General features: G+C 44.5%; 1 protein-coding gene across 2 annotated transcripts; it reads right to left on the minus strand.

Annotated features, from left to right (window-relative positions):
• Positions 1–5,481: 5,481 nt before the first annotated feature.
• LOC104596437 (HIPL1 protein-like) lies at positions 5,482–23,600 on the minus strand. Of its 2 annotated transcripts, XM_088901088.1 has the most exons (8): positions 23,306–23,600; positions 22,479–22,709; positions 22,212–22,369; positions 9,303–10,100; positions 9,003–9,219; positions 7,700–7,878; positions 6,175–6,416; positions 5,482–6,054 (listed from the first exon to the last, which is right to left on the minus strand). In XM_088901088.1, exons 2-8 carry the CDS (start codon positions 22,567–22,569, stop codon positions 5,649–5,651), a joined length of 2,091 nt encoding a protein of 696 aa, XP_088757214.1. In that variant the 5' UTR covers positions 22,570–22,709; positions 23,306–23,600; the 3' UTR covers positions 5,482–5,648. The 2 variants fall into 2 exon arrangements, with proteins under 2 accessions (XP_088757214.1, XP_088757215.1); XM_088901089.1 differs by lacking the exons at positions 22,212–22,369; positions 22,479–22,709; positions 23,306–23,600 and adding exons at positions 11,240–11,335; positions 11,448–14,831.

Below are 23,600 nucleotides of genomic sequence, written 5' to 3' on the forward strand. Positions count from 1 at the left end.
AAAATCATAAAAACTTTCCACATAGTTTTATTTTAGTAAAAACTTCCCTTTAATTTTTAAAGATTTTAACAAAAACCTCCCTTCCGTCAGTGATTCAGACAAAAAATCAATAAAATTACAAAATTACCCCTGATTAATTGTTAGAGAGTCGATAAAATATTTTAAAATGTTAGAATTGCCCCAGCTTCCCCTTCCTCTCGCAATAGAAGGGAATGGCATGAAATCCTTCCCCAGATCTCCCCTCACTGGTTTTTCTTTTTCTGGTTGATTTCTTCATCATCATCATTTTCTTCTTCTTCTCCGTCCCCGCTGTCCCCACTCTTCCATCGAGCAGATTGAGTCGGAGCAACCAAAAGGCACTACTCATCTTCTTCACGGTGGCAGTGAATAGAGTTTCAGCAATTGATCATCAGAGTGTTGAAGAGCTTAAACGACCATTAATGGCGATGACGGTTAAAGTGCCCAAATAGACCTGCACAAGCCAGCAATGATTTCAGCATCCACGTCTCTGTCCATCTGTTTAAAGGGAAGAAAAAGAGTGTTGATACTTTTGCCTTTTAGCCGTCTTGTATTGACTTACTTGGAGGGATCTAGTACATTAATTAATTGCTAGTCAGCTAGGGTTTCTGCAATATGTATTTTCGGATCACGCCAACGGAACTACTACGATGATTGATGTACGACTTCTGCTTTAAAATGAGTTCTAGAGAATGACTTGGCATCCCTGCATCGTCTCTGTGTTAAATTCATGAAAGCGGATTCTAAGAACTTGATGCTGTGATCCTGTAATTAGGTGTTTGTGGGTGTATGTTGTATAAATGTCAGAAGTTACAGCATCGAAGTCATGAAGAGAGGAGCTTGCAAGCCTTGTGGAGGACACAGGGATAAGATATGCCGGCGACGGAATTGGAACCACTCTAGCTGCTCTGGAAACGAGAAGGGCGGATTTTATAGGTGTCGAGGGGATCGAAGGTGATGATGCTGAAGTAGAGAGCCTAAAGGATCAGGTTAAAGGATTTCTGAAGTCTGTAGCTGAAATGCTTTAGGAGTTGGCCAGGGGTTACAGAGATATAGTGCAATAGAGTTTTGGGAATGAGGACTTGTATATTGCTAATAAGTTGGGAGGGCCTTGGGCAAAGTAGTAATGGACTCGTTGCCATTGCTGCCAATTGTTGGTTTTTTTTTTCGTTCACTACTCATTTCTGTTGCTTTATGTTGGGTAGCAGCTTGAAACTCATTTTTAATAGGTTTAGCTAAAACCTGAAGTTCTCATGAGAGAATGAGTGAGCACCGCTGATAGTTTTTACCACTGTGAAGAAGATGAACAGTGCCTTTTGGGTTGCTCCAATTCAATCGACTCGATGGAAGAGAATGGAGACAGTGGGGAAGAAGAAGAAGAAGTGGACGCAGGGGAAGGATTTCACGTTATTCCCTTCTATTGCGAGAGGAAGTGGAAGCAGGGGCAATTCCAACATTAAATATTTAATTGACTCCCTACAATTGATCAGGGGCAATTTCGTTACTTTATCAGCTTTTTGTTTGAATCATTGATGGAAGAGAAGTTTTTGTCGAGATCTTTAAATGTTTAGAGGAAGTTTTTGCTAAAATAAAACTACAAGGGAGGTTTTTATGATTGTTAGAAACTTTAGGGGTGATTTGTATTTTACCCATAAATTTATACTATTATAAAGTGGATATTTGCCTTAGTTTTAGTGCAAGTCAAATTCGATGTACAATATCAATTTAAGTCTTTACCATAAACTTGCACACATGCATAGCATGTGACTTTACACTAGAATCTATAGTACAAATACATGGTTTAGAAATACCCAATACAAGGTTTTGCACTATATATATTTGTATTTGCGCTATTCTCAAACTGATCATAAGAGTCCATTGAGTCGTTGGCAACCCTATCGAGAGCTAGTTCTATAAAAGTGTGAGTCCTAAGGCTTACAAAAGGTTGAAGCACATCCCAATCTCCTAACAAAGATGGGACAAAATTGGCATTCTTCTATTGTTATTTCCATTTCTTATAACTTTAGTGAAGAAGCATTAAGTTAAAACAATTTTCTTTGGCATGCCCTTATTATCTCAAAATTTGGATCTAATCTGGCTAAAAATTCCCAACATCCTATTTTGGGAAGGGGGATGGAAAATGAGTGAAAAAAGTTAGAGAAATAAATAATTTACAAACCACAATATAGCCTCTAGCTAGTTTTTCTTATGAGAATCACAACACAAAAATGTATGAAACAACAATTTTAAGAGACATCATAAAAGTCTTTTAGAATACATTTCAGAAACACACACACACACATACATATATATATATATATATATATATATATATATGGTGGAAATATACACATACATTGGTATGCATTAAGGTTATGTTTGGTTTGAAGGAAAAAGTAGGGAAAGGAAGGGAAAATGTAGAGAAAAATCCTTTACAAACACACCCTTCCTTTCCCTACCTTCTTCTTCAAACCAAACACAACCTAAGGAAACTCCTATATAAAACACATAAATACATAAATAACACTAAATCCAATATAAAAATAACTATAGATAAGGTATAAACACATAATAAATGCATACATTAATAGTTTATATATAAATAAGTTAATATAACTATAAGAGGACACATAGATAGTTGTGCAATTGTCCTGATGATCAATAAAATATATGAAGATCATATAATAAATGCATACTTTTATAGTTTATATGAAAAAGAGTTAATAACAGATGCTTTTTACAAATTATAACGTGCATGAAGCCATTAATTGGGCTCTTTAATAGTTTGCATGAAGTTATACATTACCCATATATCAACAAGCCACCTATGTAAGTGTATATATTACATAACGACTTCATTAAAATTGCATTAATCAAACTCTCAAATTTCAATTTAATAAACGTAAAACTCCTGATTAGTATCCTGTATTTTGGGCCTACTGCTACTTTGGTCCTTAAACTTTAAAATGCAACAATTTAGTATGAAAGTTGGGGTCACATCTTAGTGGGCATTCTGGTAACCCCAATTTTTTTGAATAGAAGAGGCAAGGATTTGAGATTGTTCATCTTTTATCAATGTTTGGATGGTTGATAAAGAAAATTAAATGACACTCGAAAGGCATTTGTGTCTTTTCAAATGCCATTTAATGGCTGATTGACGGGCTGGTTAACGGCAAGTACTGGATTAACACATTTTGAAAGTTCGGGTATTAAATTGTTGCATTTTAAATTTTGGAAACCAAAGTGGCAGTAAGCCCAAAGTACAATGTACTAATAGAGAATTTTCCCTTTAATAAAATTCAATGAGACACCCTAAATATGATGGTAAATTATTATAAATTAATGCATTATTTCAAAATCTGAACCATTGATTCACTGACCATTATAAATAAATAAAAATAATTAGGAAATAATACATTAAATTGTCCGGTTGGAACCCCAAAAAAAATTAGTAAATAATACTTTCTTTACCAAGAAAAACTTAATATTAATATACTAGGTTTTTATGAATTGCTACATATACATTAAACAAAAAAAAATATTATAAATTTTTTATTTTAAATTTATTGATTAATTAGTACTTACAAATATATAGCCATAATCAAAAAAATATATTAGATTCATGAGAATGTTATAAGAAAGATAAATGATAAATCTAAGATGCAAATCATGCTCAAGTTCAATTAAAAAATTATAATTACTAAAATAGTTATTTTAAAAAATATAATTCTATACGGTCATAATTAACTCTTGCGTAAATCTTCATATTAGAGTGTCCAATGGAGTTCCGTCTTCCTTGCATATATGCACCATCACTTATTCACTTATTCATGGAGCATTAGCTTGAAAAATATACAGAGATTAGTGAATAACTTGACACTGTAATTAGCTAACTATTCTTGATTCATCATTTCTTTCTCCGTACAGAACCATTCTCATTCTCAATGGGCTCTGCATTTGCACGCTTTCTATATATTGAAAAGAGATCAATCAAGCACCCCAAGCACAGTCATGGACAGAGCAGAGATATACTTCACCTCTCCCCAACATCAAAATTCAAAATTCAGAAGCTTGATGGAAAACCCAGGTAGACTCTTCCATCCAACCGGCTCCCGCAAGTGCTAGGCATGTCCAACCAAGCCCGCTCTCTCGTACGCCACAGGCATATCATCTGGTGAAGAACCTGGTCAATCGTCACCCCACCCGTCCGGCTGTCCGGAGTTTCTCAGCTTTTGAAATAACATGGCTACCGTTACTTAATCCAATCCCCCCGCCTTCCCCGATATGAAATTAGATGATCGTCAAGACAAGAATGTAATGGCATTCGGCTCAACCCCTCTTCCTCTAGAGACTTTGCATGAATCTTAACCATTGTATTAATTGTGACGAAATATGCTCGAAATTCTGCATCTGCATCTGTGGGCCGGAAAAAATGGTGGACACTTCTTCCCCAAATAGCGTTTTGGCCAGTTGGCCTCCCCAGAGACCCTGAAGACTCAACAGTGTGCCCTAGTTGATGACAGACATGAGAAGCTCAATTCCCATCTTCTTCGTGCTCCAGAAAAAGCGGTCAGCTTCTTTAGCCATATCCAGCTGGTCATAAACATCAAGTATATTAATGCCGCAAATAGTCGAGCGGCACCCGACCGACGTAATTCATCTCAGAGATCGAGTAAGAGTATTGACAGTGCGCTTTAACGAATCCTACAAATGTTGTGAGTGGAATTGCTGACCATGTCCAGAGGAGGAACCCCCGCTGCTCGCATCTCCTGGAGGAAAAGGAGGTGGACTTCACTGAAAAGCTTGGCCTTGCCTATTATATAACATTTATCATCGAATTAGATGCATGCAACAAGGTCAGGGCAGATGCCGGAAGCGCTTCAATCCCGTTCACCACCAATTTCTAGCTGGTTGTAGCAGAGACTGACATGGAACCCCACGAGTTCACATCAGCGCCTCACAAATACAGGAGACGTTCCCGATGCACACTGAGATATGCATATGGCCGTGGATTTGCTCTTCACAGTGTGCTTCTCACGCCAACCTCATAGTACATTGCAGTCGCACATTAGATGCTGCGCTGGTTGGGATGGGTTATTAACCGAACATATCATATGGCCAACCCATTAATCCAACCAAAGCGGCAGCTGGGCGCCTGGGCCCCCTCTAATCTGAATTAAACAGAATGAATTGCAGAGGGAGTGGAAAGTGTTTGATCCACTCAAAAGTTCATTTCTCAGTTTTCACGTGCAAGGGGAGTGGAACCTTGGTTAACTCTGCCATACAGAGTGTAAATCTGATTTCATGAAGATTATGATCATGAATCAAATGACTCAATCAATCTGTTTTAGATAGTAGACATTAGTGGCATCCACCGAAAGGGTGGGGCTGGGACTCTCCCTCTTCTTATGTATGTTAACCACAAGTCTCTGATTTCTCCATTTATTTCAGTAGAGAAGAGCAAAACTCATGCAATGCAAGTACCCAGATAAGAAAATGCAGCACACTCCGGAAACTACAATAGTACAAAGGAGAACACAGTAGTAACCTATAAATAGTACCTCCGCAATGAAACCAACCATGTGGATAGCGTTACAATACTGAATACTGCCTAGGCCTGGGGAATTAGCTCAGAATACAAAACCCAGTATGAGTAACAATGAAGAAGACAAAAAGAGCATCACATTGTTGAATGCGACCCTCAACCAACTCCCAGATGAAGGGGTAGAAGTACCACGATTTGGACTTCCTGCAGCTGTAGCATTTTCCTTTGAGCAAGCATAACTGCAGCGACTTGGACGAACAACTCTGTAAACCCCCTTGCTGGTTAAAAGATATACATCTTTCTTGTTGTCCTCCCCAAATGAGAAAATGTAACCCAAAGCGGGTAGAGAACTTCCTGGCAATGATTCACATTGGATTGGGGAGTCACGAGCACAACTGAAAGAAATTGAGCGGCTACTGAAGTTCCCACTATCCTGCGGGGTTTCAATGCCAGCCCACATATTACCAGCATAGAGATCCGCGTACAGGTAACTGAAACTCCATTTGTGGTTAGGAGGGTTAACAGGTCTATCTGTTCCAGTTTCTATGCATACATAATCAATCAGTAAAGAACTACCAATTTTCAGATTGGGTGGAACTAATCCTACTCACCTTCCGTAAGTGCATGGATCGGTCATGGAACGATAGAAATAGCCACCAGTAATGGATGCAGATCCTTCTTTCTTATTTACAGTGGAGTGGTTGTATCCCATTATGGGGAAGATAGGATTTGTTGAGTTCACAGATGTATTTCCTCCGGGAGACAATGGAGGACTGTAAAGATAGGGACCCTCATAAGCACGCCATCCATAATTTCCACCCTTAGTGATAATATCCACCTCTTCATATTGATCCTATGAAGTCAAAATTATTCTGAGAATCAAATCTAATCAATGATTGTATATTCAATTTATGAGGATACTACAGAACCAATGAAATCCCTGTAAGAATCTTAAGGAAAATGGATATAAACTGAACACAAAGTACATGTTTAATACAAAAGGACAAGGAAAAGGGACTCCATCTTTTCTTCTCTAGTAGCTCTCCATGCTCAGCTGTTTACAATTTTAAAGAATATGGAGTCTTGCTTACATGGTTTAAAATCAAAGTCTATCAATAATATAGTTGCAGCGTCCAATTCATCATATCAGTATCACAGTCTGTCAATTGAATTAATGGTTCAAATTACTCTTATGAATGATATGACAGGGAAAATTTTCCATTAGTAATTACAGCGTGATTTTTATCAGATTATCATCAACTGCAACTGAACACCCAAAGCGACATCAGTTTAAGTGATTTTAACCCATCGTATTTACACATCTTCCTTTGACACAACATGAAACTCTGGTTGCACATTAACAAGTTCTCAAGGCATTGCTTACATCTGTCAATAAAAAGGTTCGAATTGGGTATACCTAGAGATTTGAACCAACTAGATATTTAGAATAAAATTCAAACCTAATTAACTGGATCTAGATCAGACTTGGATAATTCCAAAACCATATATTCTGGACAAAATAAAAGGAATGGAAACCAACCCAAGCCTGTAATTTTTTGGTTAAAAAATATAGTACCCAGATCTACTGAAAAAATGCAGTTTTGGAATCCAAATCTGGCTAACCAGATCAGATTTTGGATTAAGATTGGTGCAGATTTAGGCATGTTGATAACCCAATGGCACAATCTACTGTGATGCAATTAACCTGAGACTATACATCGACAGAAGAATACTTTAGAGATCATTCATTGAAGTTCCAATGCAGCGAAAAAGCTTAATATATGTCAAACCTAAAGCAGCTACAAATGAACTATCAAGTGGCTAGTCTTTTGAAGCACAACTGGCTAGCATCTGGATGGAGTACACAGGGCATAATCGAAGAAGGCAGACAAATCATCTCTTTTTTTGTAAATTTTAGTATATCTTATGTAAAAGAATCTGAAAATACTAGAGCTCATTCTCTTGCTAATAGAGCTCGTATTAGACAGGAAAAACTAACTCTTTTTGAACCTCCCACAGACTGACTGTTGTTTATAATGTGGGGAGGCTCCTTTTGTATCCTTTCTGTTTCCAGTTGTGCTTAATGAAGTACTTTATTTACAAAAAAAAAAAAAAAATCTAGAAGAAAATCTTTACCTGACCAACATCTGCACAGAGAAAGTACGAAGGCCTTTCTGAATCAAAACTGCAGCGCCATGGATTTCTAAGTCCCAGGGCCCAAATCTCAGGCTGCAATTCTGTGTCTTCAGAAAATGGATTGTCTTTTGGGATAGAGTAGTTTCCCCACAGACCAAGGGTATCAATTTCCTTTGCACCTGGAAATAAGTATCAGGAATGATAAAATAATGATCAATAAAGAAAATGATATCATCATCATCATATAAGCCTTGTCCCAACTATATGGGTTAAGCTACATGAATCCTGTTTCTCCATTCCAAATAAAGAAAACAATATGATCTAAGCAATAAAGGATGGCTCATAGCATAAAACATAGAGGAACTCTTAAGGCATCCGTCAAGGAAATGAAGCCTATTAACATATACTAACAATGCAAAACACATTTAAGGAGGTGGAACCAAATCCAACAAGTTCATGTGTCCTAACCAGAAGATTATGAATAGCCAACAAAAGAGGGAGTAGTCTAGGATCAACAACAGATAAAAAATGGAAGAGTTTAAATAATGTAATTTATGAGAAAATATTTAACAGTTTCCAACACATTTACATAAACAGCAAACCATTCACATGAAGATGGAAAATAAAGTATTGGAAAATGCTTTACCAAAACAACGAAGGAATAGTAGTGAAATGACCTGGAAATAGTGTACATACACTGGGCACTAAAACTGAAAAACAGCCCTTAGAAGCATCTATGGATCAGATTCATACTTAGTCATCTAAGCACACGTGTATTATTAGAAAAAGATACTTACTGATAAAAAAGAAAGAAAGAAAAGGTGAAATAGATTGAACTAAATGAGGATCCATAATGATATCTTTGGTTCCTGCCCCATAAAGAATAAAAAAGTACATAAAAGAAGTAAAGATTTAAGTGTAGGTTTTTCCCCCATACTTTGGCACAAGAAATATAACCACTAATTTCAAGGTTTCACTGCATCTCTTGCTTGTCATTTGTTTTATTATAAATAATTTCTTTTCATGAAGACACTAGCTATATTATAATTGCTGAATTTGGTGAGGCTTGTTCCAGACCTGGGCTTGGCAACTAACTGAACTGTTTGCCACCCATCATCCAATACTTAGAGAATAATATAAAGACATACATACATTAAAAGAACTGGCATTCTCAGAAAACAAAACATAGTCTTAAGGATTGAAAAATTAAGAATTATGCATGAAATATAAAACATAACATAGCAATCTCCTCAAGATTTTTTTTTTGGTGGGGGAAGACAAACTATTCTGTCTTGACACTCACTTGGTATGTTATCTACGTCAAGCCTCATAATCTTTCCCAGCAAGGATTTCTTATTTTGAGAAAAATTGTAAGTATCGCCTGTACTTCCACCATCCCCCATCATAAAGTATAAATATCCATCTGTGGGTCCAAAGAGAATCTGGCCTGCATGGTGACTAGTAAATGGCAGGCCCATTGTAAATATCCTTCTGACTTCTGTAGGATTGGCTCTTGTTGCCTGGAAAACAGATCAAAATTACAATTTGATTAGGCCTCTGTTAGACTGAAATAAATACTGCCAACAAGTATATGGATATGTACCAAGGAAACTTCTGATGTGGTACCATTAGCAGTGAATTCTGAGATGACACTATGATACTGGCATGGAGAAGCCCCATTATTAGAAGCCAGCTTTGAAGGATCACAGTTCACATCTGAGTTACATGAACATCTTCCAGAACATCCTGGCCACTTAATCTTATCACAATTGAATGAAACAAAGAAGCGGCCATTTTGTGCAAAGTTTGGATGAAATGCCATACCCATCAGACCAAACTCAGAACTGAAATAAACTTCATCTGTTAAATCCACAAAAGGATTTAATTCATCTAGCTCTAATGTTTTCCCAGAATCCTCATCGGGAACAGTTGCCAACCATATTTTACCTTGCTGGTCAGATAAGAAGATACGGCTGGACCCATCAGGATGAGCAACCAAGTTAAGATACGAAGATCCATTTCCAATTTTCTCAAGGCACAGGCCATTTGGAGGACTTGGAGTTTCAGTATTATTCAATGAAATTGGTTCACCATCAAAACACATTGATCCATTGCCAGAATCTCCACCAAATGCATTGCAAAATTCACTTTTTGACTGCCATAGGTCGGTCATCTTTGAATAAGTTGAATTACCTGGGACACCAGCTCTACCTTGCAATGAGGGGGCAAATGGAGAATTTAATATAGAAATATTTTGGCAAGTATCCCAGACCTTGCCACAGAAGTCATTTGTGGCACCGTTAGATTGGGATGCATTTGCTGAGATAGTGGAGTTGCACAGAACAGGAACTGGCTGAGGACCTTCAATTTGAAATAGCTCTGCTGAGAACTGATCACATATCTGCAAATCATGCATACATGAACGTAAGGAGAGAATTCAAATTTCAACATACAAAATATAAAATGATTAACTAATTTCTCTTGTAAAGCATGCATACTAGTTTACTAATTGGATAGCAGTCATGTTGAAATCAAGTTATCCAATTCCAACCTATACAACAAGGAACATCAAAACTAGTTTTCCCCTGAAAGAAATATGAGGTGTCCATAGAAAGCCTGAAATAGAGTTAGCATGATATAAACTTTTGGCATGTGATGAAATGAAATTGCATAGTGACTGAGACACTAATTTCAGAAATAAAGAACCCTATCACATAACGCTAGACTATATTGTCCTTCAAATAAACAAGAATTCAAATGCTTAATGTGCAACGTCTTGAATTTAGATAAGAGACAAGAGTGGAGAAAAGTCGATCTATGAATTAAGATCCTTAGATTGGCCAAGGAAAAGAGATGGAATTATAAACACATAAAAATTTAAAAATAACAACAATAAAATAAAGGGAAAATTCCTGATCAGTACCATGTACTTTGGCTCGAGTGACAATTTGGTCCCCGAACTTTAAAATGTGACAATTCAGTATCCGAACTTTCAAAACGTGACAATCCAGTACCCGAACTTTCAAAGTGTGACAATCCAGTACCTGCTGTTAACTAGTCCGTTAGTCAGCCGTTAAGTGACATTTGAAAAGTCAAAATTGCCCTAAGAATGCCATCTAATTCTCTTTATCAACCATCCAAACATTGACAATAAAATGAACAGTCCCAAATTCTAGATTCTTCTTAACAGTCACCAACGTTTTTGAATAGAAGAGGCTAGGATTTGGGACTGTTCAGTTTTTTGTCAATGTTTGGATGGTTGATAAAGAGAATTAGATGGCTTTCAAAGGGCATTTTTGACTTTTCAAATGTCACTTAACAGCTGATTAGCGGACTGGTTAACGGCAGGTACTGGATTGTCACATTTTAAAAGTTCGGGTACTGGATTGTCGCATTTTAAAGTTCAGGGACCAAATTGTCACTCGAGCCAAAGTACAGGGTACTGATCGGAAATTTTCCCTAAAAATAAAAGAGTTGTAAACCCTCCTTCTCTATGTTCTAGAGCATTTTATGATGGCTTGTAGAATTCTTACCACTCACCATATGCTAAAAATAATTTCCATCATGCCTGATGATGCGCAATCCGGCCGGTCCGAGCTGTCAATGACCTTGCCTCTGAACTGAGTAGCGGGGAACCTGAAACGGAGGAGATGAGGAAGCTCCGGGGAGAACCCGGTGTAAAGGCTCCGAAGCTTAAGTTAGAATCCTTCAAAGGTAAGATAAACCAGATAGCGCAAAGTTTGCATACCTCCTCTTTGGGGGTGGAGAGCCTTTTATAACCACCTCGCGCACTCACTCCTAGACTCCTGTCAGGTCGGGAATGAGTATTTCCATGCTTCTGCCAGTTCGGGCGTCATCGCCTCTGCTGGGGCAGAACCGTCGCTGCTCCTTTTGTCGGAGCCGTCTCTGTAACTGGAGGTAGCGGTGACAGGTGACGGTGGCAGGTGGCCGTTTGAAATGCGGCCGTCAAGCGTCAGATCCCCGGGTGTGTCGCCTCTGGATACGAACTCCTTCAGTGTCAGGTACGGCGCGGTTCGTCCAGTTTAATGCTCCGGAAGCGAAGTACCTGGAGCGGTGCGCGAGGCGAAGTCTTGAGTTCGGATAAGGGGGGCCCCGAATTGTCATAAGACGGGCCAATTCGGGTCTCTGCTTTGTGTGACTCGGGGCCAAAGGGAGAGTTCGGGCTCCTCGTAGGGAGTTCGAGCACTAAGCAGGGAGTTCGGGCACCTTGCAGGGAGTTCGGGCTCCTTGTAGGGAGTTCGAGCTCTAAGTAGGGAGTTCGGGCACCTTGCAGGGAGTTCGACCACTAAGTAGGGAGTTCGGGCACCTTGCAGGGAGTTCGGGCTCCTTGCAGGGAGTTCGAGCTCTAAGTAGGGAGTTCGGGCACCTTGCTAGAGAGTTCGGACCACTGGTCTCTTCCCTTTGGCGTTGTACCCCCGGTACGCTGTTTTAAGTGCCGAGCTACTTGCTTTTTTGCCACGTGCCGTGATTTGCGAGGTCGGGCCAAATCTTCCTTCATCAATTGCCCCCCACTCCTCGTGCTAAGGGTCTTGCCCTGGCGTTCGCAAGGTGTCAGGTAGATTTGTCCTGCACTTTGAATCTTGGTTCTGCTGGCGCGAGGTGCGTTGTCAGGGTTTCTTGGGCTTCTTTGAGCGTCCATTTATGCGGGAAGCGCGTCGGCCTGTCTAAATGCTGATAGATGTGGCGGCACGCGTGTTGTTTCGAAATTTCAAAAAAAAAAGCACGCCACTTGGGGGCGCGATAGCGGGCGCTTTTTCAAATTTGAAAAAGACGTGCCGTTGCCGTTTTTTCTGAGGAGACGTGCGCTGGCGTTCCGTCAGTTTCGAAAAGATGTGCGTCGGCGCTGTCAGTTTCAGAAAGACGTGCGCCAATCACGTCTCGGTCTCGGGGGACGCACGGTCAGGGCGGCCGTAGGCCATTGGATTGGCTTTGATCTAAGCCGTTGCCTTTCGGTCACTGTGAGCATAAATAGCGGGGGTGGGGGACCCCGGTTGTTGTCGATTTTGTATTTCTCTCGAGCTCGCGTCTGAGTTTCAGCTCGCATCCAGTTCGCGTCCAGGTTTTTTTAGTTTGCGCTCAAGGTCTTCCGTTCGTCCGAGCTCCTGTGGTCTACAGCTTTTGTCCGGGTGAGTACTTTCCTGGATCTCATCACTCCCAATGTCTAGCTCGGATGGCTCAGATAGTCCTTTCAGCGGGTTTGATGCAGGTTCTACGAACCAAGTTGCATCCCCCGATAGCCCTAGCGAGCCGGAGGTAGAGCTCGAGGAAGAGTTCGGGCCCGTAGGCCGTGGCGCTTCGGGTAGTTTGGCGTCCACCTCTCGCCGGGATCGGATGTTAGACAAGTTCGGCCCTTCGACCATGACACCCGAGGGGCTCCAATCCCTCGTTACTTACTATAACTTGCCCGGGGAGTATGCTTATTTCATACCTTTGGGTGGCTTTCCTTGGGAACACGGTCCTGATGAGATCGTAATATTCCAGGAGCAGCTCGCCGCGGGGCTGCGATTGCCTTTCCACCCCCGAGTGTCTTGAACCACTTCGGCGTGACAGTCGGCCAGCTTCACCTGAATTCCATTCGAAACTTGGTGGGGACAATCTCCCTTTTCTGTGATGAGAGCTTTCCGTTGGACTTGGAGATTTTTTCTTCAATCTTGATGCTTAAGAAGCAAGCGGGTCCTCTCCCCGGGTGCAGGCGGGCTTACTACCTGTCTCCTCGCCCGGGTTTTAAGCTTTTACACGAGCTCCCCAACAAGGTCCCAGCATGGAAGCGGGACTATTTTGGGGTGCGAAGTGTGTTGGGGTGGCCTTTTCAGACCGGGTGGGGGATGGCCGCTCCTGACTCCGGGGTTACGCTTGACAAGGAGACGGTGAAGGGCCTCCAGCAATGGGCGCGGCTTGGGATGAAGTGTCAACAGTATCTGACGGTGGCCAAGCTCATTGCGGCCGGCCTGAGCTCGGGTAGGTTCTTCACTTAGAGACTCTTATCTTGCTGTCTTTCTTGCTTTTTACTGATGGCGAACTTCTTTTCGCAGGTGTGATGGATTCGCGAGGGACCCGGGGTGGGCACTTGTTTCAAGGTATGAAGAGGAGAAAGCGGGTTGCCAAGCGAACTCGCGCCGAGGTGCCTCAGGATGCGGAGCCCGAGGTGCCGGGCTACCAGCCAGAAAATCCGCCTAGGGGGCCCGAGATGGTCCCTCCGATGCAGGAGCCGGCAGGGGGCCCTTATGCTGAGACTACATACACAGGGGCTCCTACATACTCCGGTGCTTCTGCTTACTCCGGGTCTGCTCATACGCGAGCTGGGCCCTCGGGCTCGGGGGCCCTGGGGGATTTCAGGAGTGTGTTGACGTCGACCCATGCTCTTCAAAAGAGTAAAGAGGCTATCTTCCCCGAGGAGGTCGCGGCGTGGACTAATCTCCCTCTGCATCAAGTGGCCTGCTGTGCCGTTACCCATGCCATGGTGGTAAGTGTTCTCCTTTTTTAGAGCTCTTTGGCTTTTGTTTTGTTGGTTCTTTTGATCATTCGGTTTCTTTTGGTAGGTGAATTCTTCCATTCACGCCTTGGCGGCTCAGGTGGAGAGGAGCTCGAGGCAGGCGCGAGCTGCTGAAGAGGCTCGTCGTGCTGCCGAGGAGGCTGCTCGTGCTACTGAAGAGATTGCTCGTTTTTCCCGGATCAGGCATGCGAGGTCTCAGAGAGATGCCGAGGCCATGGGAGTGGTAGTGAAGCACATGGCGGACTTGAGGCTGGATCTGCAGCATCAGGTCGAGTATCTTCAGGAGGACATCAGGGAGAGGACGCAGATCTTTTCTCAAGGTATCAAAGATGCCAAGAAGAAGGCCGTCGATGAGTACATCGCTTCGCCGGGTTTTGATGATCTGATGGTGGATTCATATAGGAGGGGTTTTAAACTGAGCCGGTGGATGATCCGGAATACGTACCCCGAGCTCGATGTTAGCGCCATATCCACTTCGCGCATAACTCAGGAAATGGCTAATGCTGCTGACGCCAAGCCAGACTCCGAGGGCGAGGCGGGGCCTTCGGGTTTTGTCGAAGTGCCTTCTGACGATGAAGAAATAGCTCCGGGCTTGTAAATTTTTTTTTTTGTACTACCCTACTTTTGGAATGGAATGATTTGTTTAAGTGCTGGTTATTCTCTCCCGAACTGAGCATATTTGCCGAACTAAATGTATTTGCCGAACTGACTATACGTCCGGTCTGTTTTCTGCCCGGGTTACCGCACTCGCGCGGACTGTTTTCTTTGCTTGTGCCGAGATTCCTTCGTTAGCTCGGCATCCTAGCCCGTAGGCTTTGGTGGGGATTTTATCCACTTTGCTTGGCGGTCTATAGGTAGTATCGCCTTAGGTTGACAATGTTCCATGCTCGGGGTACTTGTTTTCCCTCTAGGGTTTCGAGCTCGTATGCCCCCCCCCCCCCCCCGAGTGCTTTCTTTACTCTGTAGGGTCCTTCCCAATTTGGTTCAAGTTTTCCTACGCCGGGTTCGGGTACCATGACCTTACGGAGAACCAGGTCGCCGACGCGGAAGTTCCTCTTCTTTACTCGCGCGTTATAGTACCGAGCTACCTTTTGCTGGTAGGCCGCAGTTCGGATGTGCGCGAGGTCTCTCACCTCGTCCAGTAGGTCGAGGTTGGTGTGTAACTCGTCTTCGTTTGTCTGCTCGTCGTATGCTTCTAGTCGCAGCGTAGGTACTTCGATTTCCGCCGGGATAAACGCCTCGGTGCCGTAGGTGAGGTTAAAGGGGGTCTCTCCTGTGGCGGTTTTTTCCGTGGTTCGGTGAGCCCATAGAACACTTGGTAGCTCGTCCGCCCACAACCCTTTAGCTCGGTCTAGTCGTGCTTTCAGTCTGCGGAGGATGGCTCTGTTCATTACTTCTGTTTGGCCATTTGCCTGCGGGTGTGCGACCAACGTGAAGTTCTGACTAATTCCCATACTTTGGCACCATTCTTGGAACTTGATATCCTCGAACTGTTTGCCGTTGTCGGAGATCAGTACCTGAGGTAGCCCGAAGCGACATACTATGTTCTTCCAAAAGAAGTTCTGTATGTTTCGGGCCGTAATTGTTGCCAGAGGTTCAACTTCTATCCACTTTGTGAAGTAATCTACTGCCACCACTAGGAATTTTCTCCCGCCTGTCGTTGGTGGGAATGGCCCCAGAAGGTCGATGCCCCATTGGGCGAAGGGCCATGGACTGGTGAGGTATTTGGGGTCGGCAGCAGGCTGATGGTGGATATTGGCATGCTTCTGACACTTGTCGCATTTTCTGACGAGCTCGACGGCCTCTGTCTTCATCGTTGGCCAGTAGTATCCTTGTCAAAGTGCTTTTTGGGCGAGAGTTCTGCCCCCAGGTGTCCGCCGCACAAGCCTTCATGGGTGTCGCGGAGTACGAACTCGGCTTCGGCAGGGCGCAGGCATCGCAGGTAGGGGAGCGTGTAGGATCGTCGGTACAACCGTTCATCTATTATGACGTATTTGGCTGCCTGGCGCTGCACCCTCTTGGCTGCGTTGCGGTCCGCGGGGAGGGTTCCGTCTAGTAGGAAGCTCACGAGTGGGTCGATCCAGCTCGGCTCTGCTTCAGAGACGGGAGCGACCTCTTCTGCCCCACCGAGAATGCTGGGCCGAGGTAAGTCCTCTACGTACACGGTTCTCATGGCGTTGTGGCTCGTGCTGGCTAGTCGGGACAGGGTGTCGGCCTCAGTGTTCTCTGACCTCGGGATTTGCTTGATGAAGTGTGACTGGAAGTTGAGTAGAGCCTCATTTACTTTTGCCAAATATGCAATCATTGTGAGCTCGCGTGCTTCGTATTCGCCTGTAACTTGGTTGACCACGAGCTGGGAATCACTGCAGATAACTACGTGCTTTGCTCCGACCTTGTGCGCTAGGTTCAGCCCGGCTATCAGTGTCTCGTACTCTGCCTCGTTGTTGGATGCCGCGAACTCAAAGCGTAGTGCGTATTCCAACTTTGTTCCGCTCGGGCCGCGTAGCACTATTCCAAACCCGCTGCCCTGCTGGTTCGAGGAGCCATCTACGTGAAGGGTCCAGGGCTCCTCATCCCAGTTCGCGCTTGGTCTAACCAAGAGAGATGCTACACTAGCTGCTACTTCACGGGGTTCAGACTCGATTGGCTTGGAAGCTCTGAGCTCGCCCGAACTGGGGATCTCGGGCTCGACCGACTCAGGGGCTTCGAGGCTAAATGTGCATTCGGCGATAAAATCTGCCAAGGCTTGGGCCTTAATAGCAGTTCTTGGCTTGTACTGGAGGTCGTACTCGCTAAGTTCGATGGCCCATTTCGTCAGTCGACCGGAAACCTCGGGTTTGAGTAAAACTTGTCTCAGAGGTTTGTCGGTCAAGACGATGACGGTGTGAGCCTGGAAGTACGAGCGGAGTTTCCGAGCTGCTATCACCAGTGCGTATGCTAGCTTTTCTATCTGCGGGTACCTTGTCTCTGCTCCCTGCAAAATTTTACTAACATAATATATGGGTCACTGGACCCGGTCTGTTTCTTTTATTAGTACCGAACTGACCACCTCGTCGCTTGCCGAGAGGTATAGTTCTAAGACCTCGCCCTCCTCGGGCCCGGCTAAGGTTGGCACACTGGCGAGGTAACATTTTAGCTCGTCAAACGCGAGCTGGCAGTCTTGGGTCCACTCGAACCCTTTGCCTTTGATTGCTTTGAAGAAAGGTAGGCAGCGGTCTGCTGATTTGGACATGAAGCGGCTCAGAGCGGCTATGCGGCCGTTTAGCCTGTAAACTTCTTTTACTTTCCGAGGTGGTCTCATATCTAGGATGGCTTTTATCTTGTCCGGGTTGGCCTCAATACCGCGCCGATTGACAATGTAGCCTAGGAATTTGCCCGAGGTGATGCCAAAGACACATTTGTTGGGGTTCAATTTCATGCTGAATTGACGCAAGATTTGGAAGACAAAATCTAAGTCTTGTGAAAACTGTGTCTTGACGACCATGTCATCTACATAACACTCTATCTTCGTGCCAATCAGGGGCCAAAACAGCCTATTTACAAGTCTTTGGAAGGTCGCCCCGGCATTTTTTAATCCGACGGGCATGACCTTGTAACAGTACAGGCCGAACTCGGTTATGAAGCTGGTTTTTTCCTCATTAGACTGGTCCATCCTGATTTGGTTGTAGCCTGAGTAGGCGTCCAGGAAGCTTAGCAATTCATGTCCTGAGGTCGCGTCCACTAGGCGGTCAATTCTGGGGAGGGGGAAGCAATCTTTCGGGCAAGCTCGGTTCAGGTCGGTGTAGTCGACACACATGCGCCACTTGCCGTTCGCCTTTTTTACCAGCACAGGGTTGGCCACCCAGCTCGGGTAATGGATTTCCCTTATGAAGTCTGCTGCGAGGAGCTTCTCGACCTCCTCGTCGACCGCCCTCCAGCGTTCTGGGGCTAAGTTGCCTTTCTTCTGTCTAACGGGTCTGACTACAGGGTCAGTGTTAAGTTTGTGAGTTATAAGGCCATGGTTAATACCGGGCATATCGGCCACGGACCATGCAAAAATATCTAAATTTTGAAGTAAAAAACTCACCAGTTCGGTTCGTAGGGGCTCCTCGACGGAAGCACCGATCTGGAGTGTGCGAGCTGGGTCCGTAGCCGAAGTCGGGATTGCGACTGTTTCCTCTGTGGGGGAAGCTCGTTCCTCGCCTTGCTCCGCAGGTCGCTATAGTTCGAGGTCGTCGGTTGCCTTGGTTTTTCCCTTCAGGGCGGCAACATAACACTTGCGGGACTCGAGCTGGTTGTCCCGTGCTACTCCCACACCGAAGTCCGTAGGGAACTTCATGGCCAAATAGTAGGTGGAGACCACCGCCCGTAGGATATGCGTGATCGGCCGACTTCCACAGGTACTGTTATTTTTCCGAGGGGCCTGACTTCCTCTCCGCTGAAACCCACCAGGGGAGTGTTTGCGGGTTTTAGTTCGCTCCTCTGTAACTGTAGCTGGTCAAATGCCGATTTAAAGAGGATGTCCGCCGAGCTGCCCGAATCTACGAGTACACGTCTGACCTCGAAGTCGTTGATCCTTGGTTTAATGACAAGCGCGTCATCGTGGGGGTAGCGGACCCCTTGTGCGTCGTCCTCCGTGAAGAAGATTGGTTCTTCGGTCTTTGGTCTCTTTGGAGGGTTTCGCTCCTCAAGGGCCGCTTCGCGAACTGAAGTCCGGGCTGCTGCCGAGGTACACCCTGCTACCACCGAACCTCCCACAATTACATGGATGGTTCCCCGAACTGGCCTCTCCTTTGGAGGCTGTCGCTGCAACGGTTCGGCAGGTCTGCTGCCAGATTCGGGGGCATCCTTTTCGTGCTCCCCTTGCCGATCTGCCTTATTGTTATTATTGTTGTGTTGTACAAAGTTTCTCAAGTATCCGCGACGGATGAGCCCCTCTATCTCGTCCCGGAGATTATTACACTGCTCGGAACTATGACCATGGTCTCTATGGAAACTACAATATAAATTCTTATTTCTTTCGTTCGGATTTCCCTTGAGGCGAGGTGGCCACTTCACGTATGGGGCATCCTTGATCGTCATTAAGATCTCGGTCCGCCTTGTGTTCAATGGCGTGTAATCCGTCCGAACTGCTAGGGGAGCTCGGAACGACTAGTTCGGCTTCGGCTCTCGGGCCGGGTTTTTCCGGTCGACTGGGTTAGAGGGCTCGCCTTCCCTCTTTCTTTTCTCGTTCCCGCCCTCGGTTCGTTGGTTGATTTCTTCCTCTGTCCCCATGAACTTGTCCACGAGCTTGAGGAATTCGGCCACGGTTGCGGGCTGGTTAGCTACCATGTGCCATTTGAATTCTTTGTGCGTTACCCCTCTTTTTGCCGCCGCGAGCTGCACCGCGGGGTCCAACCGGGGTATCTGCAAGCATGCTTCATTGAATCGCTTGATGTAGCCCCGTATGGATTCTCCTTCCCTTTGGACTACTCCGAAGATGCTTTCCTTTGTTCTGGGGCACCGTTTGCTGGTGACAAAGTGTGCGGTGAAGACCTGCACGAACTGAGCCCAGCACTTTATCGACCCGGGGGCCAGGTTCCTGTACCAAGTGCGGGCTACCCCCCTGAGGGTGGTGGTGAAGGCCACGCACATGCACGATTCGCTGGCCCTGGCGAGGTGCATTTGGGATTGGAAAGCGTCAACGTGGTCGTTGGGGTCGAGGGACCCATCATACTTGTCCAGAGGTGGGGAGCTTGAAATCTCTGGGCAAGGGGACCGCCAGGAGTTCTGATGCGAGGGGGGAAGGAACTGAGAGAATCGGGGCAACTCCTACCTCGTCCGAGCTCGTCTCTTCTTTGCCTCTGAGCTCTGACAGGACATGGGTGGTGGTTCGGCGACTTCGCCGGCGCCTTCGCTGCTGAGTGGGCCTTGTACTGGCGCTGCTGGCCTCCGTGTTGCCGAGCTCGATGGGCCCAGAGTGCTGGTAGTCCGTTGCTGCCAGTGCGCCGAATCGGTTTTCCGTGAGTGGGAACTCGGGCTTGGAGCGTCGAGGTGCCGATCTCGCGGGCGAGGTTCTCGACCCGCCTGCGAGCTGCGAGGCGGGGATGATTTTTTTCTCTCTTCGGCCTGGGGACGAGGCCTGGCTATTAGGGGGGTTCTGGGGCCTGGAGGCCTTTCCTTGGTGGGGGCGTCCATCCTGCGGGGAGGCCTTGGCCGGCCTCGGAGCAGGGTGGCGAGGTGGAAGTAGTGGTTGGTTCAGTGGTAGTTGGGGGAATTGCTGTTGATAGTGATACTGGGAGATGTTGTGCAGCACTTGGTGCTGGTGAAGCTGGTGTTGCTAGAACTGTTGCATTTGGGCTTGCATTGCCCGCATGCACTGCATTAGGTCATCCAACTGGTTTTGGCTGGCTGCCAGAGGGACGGCAGTCGGTTCAGTAAAGGTTGTCTCAATAGGGAGAGGAAAGGGGATGCTTGTGGCAGGAAGGTTTACGGGCGCCACTGCTTGTGGCGCATTCAAACTGGGGTGCGCCGCCTCTGGATACAGACTCCTTCGGTGTCGGGTACGGTGTGGTTCGTCTAGTTTAATGCTCCGGAAGCGAAGTACCTGGAGCGGTGCGCGAGGCAAAGTCTTGAGTTCGGATAAGGGGGGCCCCGAACTGTCATAAGACGGGCCAGTTCGGGTCTCTGCTTTGTGTGACTCGGGGCCAAAGGGAGAGTTCGGGCTCCTCGTAGGGAGTTTGAGCACTAAGCAGGGAGTTCGGGCACCTTGCAGGGAGTTCGGGCTCCTTGTAGGGAGTTCGAACTCTAAGTAGGGAGTTCGGGCACCTTGCAGGGAGTTCGGGCTCCTTGCAGGGAGTTCGAGCTCTAAGTAGGGAGTTCGAGCACCTTGCTAGAGAGTTCGGACCGCTGGTCTCTTCCCTTTGATGTTTGTACCCTCGGTACGCTGTTTTAAGTGCCGAGCTACTTGCTTTTTTGCCACGTGCCGTGATTTGCGAGGTTGGGCCAAATCTTCCTTCATCAATGCCTATTTAGAAATCAATGAGCTTTCCATGATACCATTGAACAAATCAGTGAGCAAAACTCACAAATACAGTTCTTTGAAGCTTGTTATTTTTCTTTTGTTTCATGCTATGAACTTTTGATAAGAAATTATCTGATTTCAAGTTGAAGGTTCTAAGGGATCAAGTGGATGACCATAAAAACCTGGTTGAGGCAGTGAGAAAAGATTTGCTAGCTCAATCCTTAATAGAAAATCTGGCCTTACGACTTAAATAGCAGAGCAGACAAAAAGGAATTAATCCATTAGCCCACCCTCTTAGGCAGGATAAGGTGATTCTTACTATTAGAGTGATTCCTCCCAAAAACTACTAGATTGCCTACAATGATGGTATCTGCAAACATGTGGTGAAAGGGAGTAAGTTTGAAATTTTGAGACAGTCTGTTTCTTTTTCCTTTTGTTTTTTTGAGAGGGCAGTGCCTTTTACAGCATCACAGACATTCAATTTAAGACCCAGGGGGAAAGTGCAGGTCAGACAAGCATCTAAAGGTGCGTCTACATATTAGGATATACACCTTGAGGGGAATTCCGCCCTGTCAAACAGGAGACCTCAGTCCAGTGCCAATACCAACTCACCTAGAGGGGGCGTGGTAAATTTTAAGACAAGTCATTATTTGTGATATTTAATGACATTACAGATGACTAAGAGAAATCATACACCTGTTATTACAAGCTCTTCGTAAGTAAGATTCCAGTATTACTTGATCCAGTTTTTTCACAAAGCAAAATGAGGTGAATGACACTAATTTACAACAAAAACCAACAAAGATCCTCGACAAATATGAGACTCCAATTTCATCAGCAATATGTAACATCTATTAGTAGACAATGCTCATTGTGAATTCAGATACCGAAACGAAATACATGGATTAACCAAACACAAACAAGATAAACTGTTTTTTTTTTTTCCTGTAACCAAACAATCCAAGTGTGAAACTTAGTAGTCGGTACAGTCTAATTGCATAGTAATTAGGGCTTACCGAACAGACGATCGATTTAAGAATAGAAGAACAGGCAGGATCCGAGATGTTCATAGCCTGAAACTGTTTTTGCAGTTCTAGATCTTTGGCAGAGTCACAGCAGACATTTCCACTGTAGGGACAGAAGGCCAGAGGCGTCTTCGGAGTAACAGGTGCCTCTACTCAGGAAAAATAAAATAAATGAAATACATTTTACGAATTGCAAAAGAAGTATGAAAGCTAAGGAAAACAAAATCAAAGAAAAGAAAGGGAGAAAGAGAGACCCACTTGAGTCAGTGCATAAGGGATGCGAAGAAGAAAGACCAGGAAGCAGCAGCAAGTAAGCAAACAAGAGAAGACTGGCAAGAACACAAGCCATGTCTTCCGCAGCCTGCACAGAGACAAAGAGGAAACGCCAACAACTACAATCCACTTTTGTATCTTCTCCAATGGGGGATTAAGAAACTCAGGAATTCAATAATTTTCCTGCTTTCCACATGCACAATTGACCGGCGGCACCTACAAAACAAAATTATAGCAGATCCAAATCCTTCCAGGATTTCAATGTCATCTTGGATTAATAGCTACCCAGTACCCACAAACCTTTGTTCATCTTCCCGTGCCTGTCTTAAATTAATTTCGCATGTATATTTCTCCATTAAATTTTTAATTTCTACTTACTCCATGGCTGAAAGAGAGTTCAGATTTTATATGGAAAAAAAAATCTGAAAACAAGGGGATAGTGAGTGTTTTATTGCTTAAATTTTAAAGGTCTATATCTATCAAAATAAAATAAAGGTCTCCATTGACAGACGAGAGTGTTGACCCTCAAGTATCAACTTGGTGATGGTGGAGTCTTCTTTCAATGTCTGGTGCGGATTAATTTAAATAAATTAATAGCGGTGGTAAGGAACCGGGGAGTGGAGTTCAGAAACAGAAAACAACTCAATATAATAGAATTTCTGATTCAGACATTGAGGTAAATGGTCGTCTAACCCGAATTTATTAAATAGTCAGCTTGTCGTTGGACTGTTCATTCGTTTACTCGTTCTCGTTTCAAACTTTCAGTCTTCGAGAAAAAGTTAGAAAACATGGCTCTTCTAAACAAAACCTACCTAAAGCGAAGAAAGATGAGAACACTGACAACACTGATGGTAATGGTTCATAGTCATTCCTTCATAAAGAAAGAAACACAGAGATGCATGTTGGTCAAGCTGAAAGTGGAAGTTGGTTTTCATTTTTTGGTAGGATAGAATCAAAGAACCTGTCTCCTGTATATTATATAGCATCTCTCGACTCTCCCCCTTGTTTAGATAATCTATAATCTATAATCTATATAAGAAGAGATCGTCATCCTTCCTTCCAGTTCCAGAAAATATGACATTGTGTGGTTGGATTTGGATATGCTCT

The sequence above is a fragment of the Nelumbo nucifera genome, chromosome 3, assembly GCF_055504915.1.
Source record: "Nelumbo nucifera cultivar China Antique chromosome 3, China Antique-T2T, whole genome shotgun sequence".
Lineage (NCBI taxonomy): Eukaryota > Viridiplantae > Streptophyta > Magnoliopsida > Proteales > Nelumbonaceae > Nelumbo > Nelumbo nucifera.